The 11,285-nt window shown below is 46.5% G+C and overlaps 1 protein-coding gene across 1 annotated transcript; it reads left to right on the forward strand.

The window, feature by feature from the left end:
• On the forward strand, positions 1 to 3,119 carry LOC6595488 (cyclin-Y-like protein 1). The gene is made up of 3 exons (XM_002020557.2): positions 1 to 47; positions 674 to 1,733; positions 1,804 to 3,119. Exons 2-3 carry the CDS (start codon positions 929 to 931, stop codon positions 2,184 to 2,186), a joined length of 1,188 nt encoding a protein of 395 aa, XP_002020593.1. The 5' UTR covers positions 1 to 47; positions 674 to 928; the 3' UTR covers positions 2,187 to 3,119.
• The last annotated feature ends 8,166 nt before the right edge of the window (positions 3,120 to 11,285 follow it).

Genomic DNA, 11,285 nt, shown 5'->3' on the forward strand with positions numbered 1-11,285 from the left:
AAAAATGTGTGAAGAGTGTTTAATTAATTAAGTTAAGTGTCAATCAAGTAAGAATCACTTAATACAGGCAACCTGTATTCGCTGCCTGCCAAGTCTTTGGGGAGGAAGAAACGAGAGCCATAAGCGTGTCGTGGGTGTTTTTCCTCAGACTGCGCTGCCAGCGACACTTTGCCGACGATGAAGCTAGCCGTTCCATTCATTCATTTATTCATTCATTCATTTTTGGACCGTGATTAATGTAGAGCCCACCGTTTGACAGTGTGATATAGTAATCTAAATCTGGGCCATCAGTTTTTGGTGACAGTAACACATCACTCGCCTAACGAAGCAAAAGTCACAAGCCACCCAGCCCCGCCCCAATAAAAAAGCGAAAACCAAAAACTGAAGAAAAAGAGAGAAAAACCCACAAAGACCTCGCCAAATTAGGCAACCTGCAACCCACCTACTGTCGGGTGTCGCGCCCCGCCTGCTGTTGTCGTGCCTGGGGTTAATTAATTTTTGCACAATAATCCGGCTGGCCTTTAAGCTGGAGCGATATTCCGCTTTTGGGCAAACAAAACAGAATCTTATCTCCGAATACGAAAAACGTAACTAATAATGAGTGTAGAGACGCTAGATAAGAGTAAACCGAGCAAATGGAATCCCTTTTCTAATTGCCTATCTTCTTTTGCAGTGCATATTCTTCGGTTCGGGGTCAGCAGCGTTCAGTAGTAGTAGCGGCAGGTTATTGTGGAACGATACAAACGCCAGCGCCATGCTGATAGACAACCAATCGGTTCACCCAAGACGACCAAGTGCCAAAAACGACATCCGAGCGTGAACGAAACGACATCAGAACCAGAGCCAAAGCCAGGACTAAAGACAGAGAGACAGCAAATTGCATTTAAACTGCCAACCCACTCCAAACTACTCCAATCATCCATCAATCATGGGAAACAAGAACTCGTGCTGTGCGTACTCCAGTCCGCAGTCGGACCGCAAGTCCAAGGACATGCCGCCAGTGTTTGAGGAGCGCCACCAGCTGAATCATCCGCCACACACCTCGCAGCACCAGCTGGACGGACATCATCATCATGGCTCCACGGCGGCCGTGCACCATCATCATCATCACCACCAGCAGGGCAGCAGCGACAATTTCGAGAATCAACAGAATCTGCAGCACATCTCGGAGCGAGAAGCTTTGGAGGGTGGCGATGAGGATCCATCGGTGGATCCCTCGGCAGCCACCATGTTCCTCGAACGCTCGAAGGTGGAGAATGGCGGCATGACGCGGAAGCGCTCTCAGCAGCAGATTGCCCAACAGGCTGGCAGCATTGGAGGCGGTGGCAGCACACCCGGTGGCAACAGCTGCGGCGGTGTTGGCGGTGGCATGAAGAAGAGCTCTTCCTGCTCTACAATCTACCTGGACGACAGCACTGTTTCGCAGCCAAATCTCAAGAACACCGTCAAGTGCGTCTCGCTGGCGATTTACTATCACATCAAGAACCGTCAGTCGGATCGGCGGCTGGACATATTCGACGAGAAGATGCATCCGCTGACGCATGACCCAGTGCCCGAGAACTATGACACTCACAATCCCGAGCACCGCCAGATCTACAAGTTTGTGCGGACGCTCTTCAATGCCGCCCAACTGACGGCGGAGTGTGCAATCATCACGCTAGTCTACCTAGAGCGACTCCTCACCTACGCGGAGATGGATGTTGGGCCATCCAACTGGAAGCGCATGGTGTTGGGTGAGTACATCGCATGAAGCTGGAAGCAATCTACTCGAGATTCCATTTAATAATCCCTGCATCTCTCCAGGTGCCATACTGCTCGCCTCTAAGGTGTGGGACGATCAGGCTGTTTGGAATGTGGACTACTGCCAGATACTCAAAGACATTACGGTGGAGGACATGAACGAGCTGGAGCGACAGTTTCTGGAGCTGCTGCAGTTCAACATCAATGTGCCCTCCTCTGTGTATGCTAAATACTATTTCGATTTGCGGACACTGGCCGAGGCAAATGAGCTCAACTTTCCCACAGAGCCGCTGTCGAAGGAGCGCGCCCAGAAGCTGGAGGCCATGTCGCGGGTGATGCAGGACAAAGTCACAGCCGAGGCTCTCAAGAATGGCATCAAGAAGTGGTCCTCCATGGACAACATCAGTCAGGGCGGTCCGCGTCGCAGCGTGGCCATATTATCGTGATTTATATTAGCTTACTAAAAACAAGAAGAGATCTGTATTCTGTAGTCCGTAGTGTGTCCGATCGAGCAGAATTGCGAGTTTTTCTTTTTGTACTTGAGAACTTCAGTGATTCATTTTGTACTTCATTTCGTTTGAATAGCAATAGCACCCAGCAAGACACACAAAAAATACATAAAATATATATATATATATATATACATATATGTATATATACATACAAACGTTTTAGCCACACGTCTCGAATTAAGGACCACTTTTTATATATACATTCGAGCAGTGTATATTCTTGTAAGCGAAACTACCGATTGCAGTCAAGGATTTGGATGATTTTAACAGAATATAACCTACTAGAACTACAGCAAAACTTTGAGAAGCGAAGCGCGTAACCAATTGCCAAAACGAAACGAAAAGAAAAACAAAACGAAAACGAAAACCACAAGAAATAGAAAATTCTTTGTAAAAACAAAACAGCTTAAATATTGTAATTGATTCAGACAGCCCTATGGCATCTGGCAGCAAGTTAATCTCAAGACTAGATCTAGATCTAGACTAGATCGTGAAACTATATTTTTTTACATCACTTACATTATTTCCCTGTACATTTGTTACGAATTTAATTTGTTTCCCCGCATTTTCACTTGATATAGTTTTGTGTGATTTCTTATAGTTTACATTTAGATTTATACGATGCGAGATATATAGCTTCCCCCGATCAGGCTTAAGGCACAAATTGATAAATATGTTTTTTTATGGTTTATAGCATTAGAAAACAAAGAAAATTTGATAAGAAAGCACAGCGCAGCGCAATATTAATCCAAAAGATTTGTGAGTAAATTTATGTACTAGACTAGACATTTAAGGATACGTGCGTGTGTTTCCAGCAACATTTTATAAGTCAACCCAATTATTAAAATGGTTGATCTAACGATAAAATTAGTTTAACGTATTTTGTTTAAGTATTGGCTGGTGGCGGTCGACACGGATGGTACAGCTGTAGCTGCTGCTATGAGAGCCAATGGCGCTAATGGAGCGCCGCCGATCAAGTTGCCTGCTTCTGCGGGCGGTACGGGTAGATCTGGTTCTGATTCTGGTTGAGATACCGCTGCTGCTTCAGGAATCTAGGATGTTATGCGCGAACTTCTGTAGGCGTACCAACATTCTACACCAGCTCCTCCCTTCCCGAGGGTCTCCAGACTTACATCAAGAAAATTGCCAAAAATCGACCTCATTTTCGTAGTCGAGACGGCATCATTTTCATGCCGTTCGACAGTCTGGATCCTCGCGATCCTGAGAGAGGTGGTCCTTTGCCGATCGGCCCATAAGTAGCCGAGATATAGCCTCCCGAAGATTTGGATTTGCGTGTCATTAAAATACTGGGTTTTTCTGCAAGCTATATCTCTGCTAAACGGCACCCGATCGGGGCGTGGCATGTCATTTCGTGACCGGGAGAGTCCTGCCAACCGATTGGCATCAGAAAAAAGGACATCCATGTCCTCACGATTTTCGCAAATAATCATGATGGTTACATCATGAAATTTGTCAAAAATTGGCCTAATTTTCGTAGTCGAGATTTTGATGCCGTTCGACAGTCTGGATCCTCGCGATCCTGGGAGAGGTGGTCCTTTGCCGATCGGCCCATAAATAGCCGAGATATAGCCACCCGAAGATTTGGATTTGCGTGTCATTAAAATACTGGTTTTATATCTCTGCTAAACGGCACCCGATCGGGGCGTGGCAAGTCATTTCGGGACCGGGAGAGTCCTGCCAACCGATGGGCATCAGAAAAAAGAACATCCATGTCCTCACGATTTTCGCAAATAATCATGATGGTTACATCATGAAATTTGTCAAAAATTGGCCTAATTTTCGTAGTCGAGATTTTGATGCCGTTCGACAGTCTGGATCCTCGCGATCCTGGGAGAGGTGGTCCTTTGCCGATCGGCCCATAAATAGCCGAGATATAGCCACTTGAAGATTTGGATTTGCGTGTCATTAAAATACTGGTTTTTTCTGCAAGCTATATCTCTGCTAAACGGCACCCGATCGGGGCGTGGCAAGTCATTTCGGGACCGGGAGAGTCCTGCCAACCGATGGGCATCAGAAAAAAGAACATCCATGTCCTCACGATTTTCGCAAATAATCATGATGGTTACATCATGAAATTTGTCAAAAATTGGCCTAATTTTCGTAGTCGAGATTTTGATGCCGTTCGACAGTCTGGATCCTCGCGATCCTGGGAGAGGTGGTCCTTTGCCGATCGGCCCATAAATAGCCGAGATATAGCCTCCCGAAGATTTGGATTTGCGTGTCATTAAAATACTGGGTTTTTCTGCAAGCTATATCTCTGCTAAACGGCACCCGATCGGGGCGTGGCATGTCATTTCGTGACCGGGAGAGTCCTGCCAACCGATTGGCATCAGAGAAAAAGACATCCATGTCCTCACGATTTTCGCAAATAATCATGATGGTTACATCATGAAATTTGTCAAAAATTGGCCTCATTTTCGTAGTCGAGATTTTGATGCCGTTCGACAGTCTGGATCCTCGCGATCCTGGGAGAGGTGGTCCTTTGCCGATCGGCCCATAAATAGCCGAGATATAGCCTCCCGAAGATTTGGATTAGCGTATCATTAAAATACTGGTTTTTTCTGCAAGCTATATCTCTGCTAAACGGCACCCGATCGGGGCGTGGCATGTCATTTCGTGACCGGGAGAGTCCTGCCAACCGGTTGGCATCAGAAAAAAGGACAACCATGCCCTCACGATTTTCGCAAATAATCATGATGGTTACATCATGGAATTTTCAAAAAATCGACCTCATTTTCGAAGCCGAGATTTTGATGCCGTTCGACAGTCTGGATCCTCGCGATCCTGGGAGAGGTGGTCCTTTGCCGATCGGCCCATAAATAGCCGAGATATAGCGAGTCCTGCTAATCGTTTGTCATCGGAAAAATGGCATACATTTTTTCACGACCATCGTGAACTCTACATGAATCCTACATCGATTTAGCGACACGAATTAAATGCGCCATCTATATCAGTAATTATGAACCGCAACAGTAGTTATCTCTATTTGTCAATGAAATTTCTCCGTAGTTTGACCGGCGCCATCTGCTTGTGGTTTTCGGCTATTTTGCCAACTTGCAGCGCTTCAACCGTCAGCTATTTTTCTGAGGTCTGGCAACGCTGTGCATAAACAAACATAATCCAATACGATTTTAAAATTTCCAATACCGATTAATTTCGGAACCTACGGTGGGTCTGCCGGACTCCAATCCCGATTTCGTGCCGGCGTGTTCTCTGCCGATAGAGAGAGGCGTCCTGTGCTTCTCCCAGATTAAGGGCGCATTATAATATCCGGATATCATATCCTGCGTGGAATTCAATCACGATGGCGAGCTGCAGGTAGTGCCATTCAAGGGGGTGAGGAACATGAGCCGCTCAAGGAGCAGCCAGTTCGCTGCAGCGGAACCGACGCGGACGCAAGCCGAATCAGAAGCTGCGGCCAGACAAGCGGCTGCATCGATCATGGGAGGAGGCATTGACCAGGCAACGGCAAAAGCGGAGTTGTCAAGCACAGGAGGGCCTGGAGGCAGCGACCGCTGCGGCGACAGCCATCGACGAGGAATTCTTGCAGTTCCTGGCGGTGGCATCATCATTAACAGCATCAATATCCACACAGGACTCGACCTTTGATAAGGTTTAGGCTAAGACTTTGTGTATTTTTTAACCCCAGTACCAAAGAAAGCCGCCTCGGGATGTCTAACTTTTGCGTAGGCCGTCAGAGACAAAACTGTACTTTCTTCCAGGAACTCCTCCCTCTCTCGCTCTCACTCGCCTCGCTAATGAAGATGTTCCAGGTTTTCTTTTTTGGCCAAAGGGAGACGCACATTAACGTGGCCAAGACAAATGTGATGCCATTTATAATCCTGGCAAAGAAATGCCTCAAATTGGGGCATGACTAACAAAGAAGAGTGCCCCAGTGAAACATTTGTGGGTCAGCGAGTATGTGGGCGTGGTCTGAGCATTTTTTCGACACTTTTTTCAGGCGAAAACCTAATTAAGACGTCGCTGACGTCCGAGACGCTGCGAAGACAGTGCAAATGGGTTTCTGTTCTGTAATCCTCACCAGCAGCGGCAGCAGCAGCAATAGTCGCTGGAACGCGGATCGCCTCCTACTCTTTGGTCACGGCCATTGGATCACGACGGACGACAAGCGACGACAACTGCGAGCGAACGACCTTTCTAATGCCTTGCCACTGCATAAATCATGGCCCAAATGGCGGCCGGCCACCTGCAGCCGAAGCGAAGCAAAGCAAAGCGCGGCGGCGGCTAATAAGCCGCAGAGAGAGATGCAGTCAGAAGCTGTAGTGCAACGGGAACTGGAACGGGAATGGGAACAGTGGCATGGGGAAGGGGCATGGGCACATTCACATTCAGCGATAAAAGTTTAGTCAAATCGGAATTGAGATTTCACTAGAAAGAAAGAAAGTATTGCTCCACCCACAAACGAAAACACAAATAAGAAAAAAGAGATATCCCCAGGAAGAAGAGCGGGAACAGAAGCCCCAGTAAAGCAGCACAAAATGGCTGCCCTGTGGCATGCACCCCGCCGTCATCGAGAAGAGTGTGTGAAGCAGAAGCCTCTAATTAAATGGGTGGATCTGTTGAATGTGTGGCTAATAACCAGCAGACGGCTGCCACATCATGCGGCAACATCCCAGACAGACAGCCAGATGAGCAGCAGAAGCGCAAAAACAAACCGAGAGCCAAGAGAACTGACTGAAGGGTACATTAAAGGACAGGTAGGGCAGTAAGAGAGAGAGAAGATGCGTTTCCCTCTTCCGTGAGTGCGGGTATGCTGCAAAATACTCATAAATGTAAAGGCACACGTACCTCGACATCAATCATAGAATCCATATAAAAACGAGGGGGAACGTTGTGAGTTGCTGCGGACACCGCAACTCTACGGTTATACCCGATACTAAGTCAGTATGGCTCTCCTCCGGCCGACGCCGCTAATATTTAACGACACGACAAAGAGTGCGTGCGAGAGAGACAGAAAATCAGTCTGAGCGTGACGTCGGGCGCTGCGTAGCCACTGCAAATTGATTTGTTCCTTTTGGCTATAAAAATGATCTGATCTGATCCAGATTCAGCAATCTAATAGATATGGTCATTATCTATGACTCTGCGTTTTTAGTTTTCTCAAATCTGCAATATTGTGGATGCAACAGATTTTCGTCCTTTGTGGGGGCGGATGGGGGTGGGGCGAAATTCTGAGATATACGTTTTAGAGTGACATCTTAAAGGAGTGTGTGCACAAAATTTGGTTACTCTAGCCTTAATAGTCTCTGAGATTTGTGGTTGCCTCAGATTTTCGCCCTTTGTGGGGGCGGAAGTGGGCGGGGCAAAGTTTTGAAATATTTTTGGAGCAGTGACATATCACAGAAGTCTGGATCCAAAACATCGTTGCTCTAGCTTTTATAGTCTTTGAGCATTAGGCGCTGAAGGGGACGGACAGACGGACAGACGGACAGACGGACAGACGGACGGACGGACAGACAGACAGGGCTCAATCGACTCGGCTATTGATGCTGATCAAGAATATATATACTTTATAGGGTCGGAAACGATTCCTTCTGGACGTTACACACATCCACTTTTACCACAAATCTAATATACCCCAATACTCATTTTGAGTATCGGGTATAAAAAAAATACTGTGCTAACAGGTTTGTATTGCTGTGGATTCATGCAGTAGCCTTACCTTTTATTTCCCATATCTTGTGACTGACCAAAAGGGCCGCCTGCACACCTGTTGCAAGCTCCAACACTGTACGAGTATCTCTCTCTCTGTCTCTCTGTTTAGCCGCCATGTTTTTTTCAGAGAGATTTGCATGAGATTGTGGTGTGGAATACGATACAAGCGATCGTATGGTATGGAACGTATGCAAGTATGAGAACACCCCCAACAACATCTTGAGATATGAATATTTTATGAGGCATGTGAGGAAACCGGCTGCGCTTGGAGGCCACTCTGAAAAGCCTCTGAAGTGGCAGACAAATTGTTGCCAACAAATCAATTAAATTGCTAATCAACAGCGACAACAAACAAAACGGCAGCAACAGAACCAGCAACAACAAAAACAACAGCTGTGGTACAGCAACAACAACTGTGTTGCAGCAACAAATCGTGTATTAGGCTCCACAATTTAATGGAGCCACATTCCAGAGGCAAAAGGCTAGAAGCCATTGTTGGGCCGCCAAAGCGACCGCAAGAAATGCATAAACATATTGCAGATTGGGGACCAAGAAAACACCGCTGAAAAACACCGCGAAAAAGGGGCCAACACACAAGACAAAGCTCGTGGACTCGGACTCGGACTCGGACACCGGACAAGTGCACCGCACTTAGATCCCAACAGGATGGTAGAGGGGATCACCGTGAGGGCGGAGAAGGAATCGGAATTGGAGTCCAAGACCCAAAACAGAAACAGAAGCAACATGGAAACACCGCAGGCGGCATTTGACAAAAAAATAAATAAACTACGAGCCACAGACTCGTATTCGCACGATATGTGGCATATACTCGGTCGATAGATATACGAGTGCAGAGATATATCGCTTGGTAGGGGGAGACCTGTCACAGCATTCACAGAGAATGCTAGATAACAAGGAGATTCGATGGTAAATAGGTAGAGTGTGAAGTGATGTGATGCAGAAGTTTGAGCGATCTGATGAAGAAGAGAGGATATAGTAATTGTGTATTTTCGGGGATAATTTGTACTTGTGTGAGGCGATAATTTATTTATTAGGGCGAAAAAAAAGACCGTTGTCAAGAGCAGAAAGAACAAGAAAGAAAGTCTAATCAAATCTGGATGGAATGGATCCAATTTTGGCGGCTGCTTCCTTGCAGACCCAGAGGTCCTCTAAGGTATCATCCTCATATGTTCTCTAAAATGGTCTCCATTGGATCACCGAAAACGATCTTTTTCAGTTTTTTAGCTGTGCTCTTTGGGAAAACCCTATTAGCTGCTGTGTTATTACACTTTTCGGTAATCTGGTTGCTCAGCACCAGAGATTTCATACTTTTAATCAGCTATGCGTGTTAGTGTCTCATGCTGTCTTTCTTTCAGACAGAGAGACATGTCTCTCATACATGTCCATAGACAGACGACATGTACGAATAGAGATACTTTCAAATTTTCGCACTTTAAAGCTAGGAAATATTAATAATAACAATGTATGTTTTCAAAAGGAAAAAAATAAAATGGATCTTATGTGTTACCGCATATCTCATGGTTCTTGTCTGAAAAATTTGGGAAAAAACATATCGTTTTACGTTGTGCTGGCACCACCACCACCCACTGTTCTGGCGTTAGTGGTTGGTGCTGCAGTTTGCAGTTGTCACCACCATTAACAGGAGCAGCGTCGGGGCGGCAGCAACTTGCAACTTGGCCTGCTTAGGTGCTGGCTGAGTCGCTGTCGAAATTCATTCAATTCAAAGCGAACTAAGCCCGATCCAGTCCCAGGCTCAGCCTCGGATTCAGATTCAGGCGCGGACCTGGGGACTTGGGGAGTCGGTTCCAGTTTCAGGTTACACCACGCATGAGGCTTTTCCATGTCGTTCTCCATTTGTCGCCTGGCACTTTTCTAACTGAACGAGAAACGAGAGGGCTTAACATCGACGCGCTTGGTACCCTATAAACTAGGAGTGGAATATGGAACCTCAATATATATTTGATGGGAATTCGTGGGATAATTGACAGAAATGCAGGGATGAAATGGCTATGAATTGAAAAATATAAATAAAAGAATATTCTATAGCTCTGGAGATAGTTCCCATCGTTGGGTTTTCAAAATCATCATAGGCCTCTCCACACAGGGTACCAGAAAAAACGGCGCTTGCTCTATGAGGGAATGAGAGAGAGAGGTAGAACAGGGAGAGCGGAGGTGGGCAGAGATAGGAAGGAGTGGAGTGGTGGGATCGGGAGGGGAGGGCAGAGGATGAGAAGCGTGAGAGTCGACAACAAACTGCGCCTGCGCACGCGTTCAATTAGCTGCAAATTGCAAATCGTGCGGCGCATGCGCAACGTCCAACGTCCCCAATGCGATGTCGCCACAAACGGCGGCAACTTGTTGCTGGCTGCAACACCAGCACTGCAACAGGGAGGAGAGCCCCAGTGCCACAGCAACAGCCACAGTTGCTAATGTGTTGTCAACAAAACTCATGTTGACAGCAGAATCGAAAATATTTCATTTCAAATTTGCTGCCGCTTGTTGCAGGTGTGTTTGAGTGTGTGTGTGTGGGAAAGAGAAAGGCAATGATGTCGTGGCAAGGAGGTGTCGATGTCCACTCTTAATTGGGGGATTCGGGGGGGTGGGTGGGTAGTGGGTAGGCCTTGAAAGAGAGACACATCCTGTCTAAGCGGCAACCGCTACCATAACTCACCCGCAGAGCAGCAGGCAGCAGTAGGGGCAGGGGCAGACAGCTGCAGGGGCAGCGGTAGCCACAATTTGCATCGGGGCACTGGAATCGAAGGATGGGAATCGAATTTCGAGCAAGAGATTCGAATGTTTCTTTGTTGAATGTTGAGTGAATGATAACTGACAGTTAAAGCAGGTAACGGGAGGAGGGAGGTAGCCCCAGAAGCCGCAGCATGTTCCAGTGGTGTCTCTGTTTGCTACAGATGCTGTTTCCCCGAGAAACGGGGTATATCCAGTATTACTGCTGCTAGGAAGGAGTCATTCAAGAAAGTCTTTTATCCATAAGTAGATCTGTGGAGGATCTCTGAATGGAGTTTTCAAAACGTTAACATTTTCCTCGCCAAAATTAAAAGTCTAAGGGGGTTTGTACAACGGAACGATTCTTATATGCAAAACGAAAAAAATTGATGGCTTATTGATGCATTGGCATATCATTCACATCATTACCAGAGCCATTCAGCGTGTGCCTTCTTTATAAATAATTTTGTTTCAAGCCAACCTCAAAACCGGAGCCAGCCTGATTATATTCTCTTTCTTTGATTACACTCTTCTCTTCTCACATGGAGAGAGTCTGCTAATCATCACTAATCATCCGATTAGTGGGTATTC

This window comes from Drosophila persimilis, unplaced genomic scaffold (genome assembly GCF_003286085.1).
Source record: "Drosophila persimilis strain 14011-0111.01,24,50 unplaced genomic scaffold, DperRS2 tig00000191-arrow-pilon, whole genome shotgun sequence".
Taxonomy (NCBI): domain Eukaryota; kingdom Metazoa; phylum Arthropoda; class Insecta; order Diptera; family Drosophilidae; genus Drosophila; species Drosophila persimilis.

What these genes read in the sequence shown, in the direction of transcription:
- LOC6595488 (XM_002020557.2), top strand. Translation starts at nt 929, where the DNA reads ATGGGAAACAAGAACTCGTGCTGTGCGTACTCCAGTCCGCAGTCGGAC. An exon ending in CTGGAAGCGCATGGTGTTGG is followed by an intron (nt 1,734 to 1,803) that starts GTGAGTACATCG and finishes GCATCTCTCCAG; the next exon opens with GTGCCATACTGCTCGCCTCT.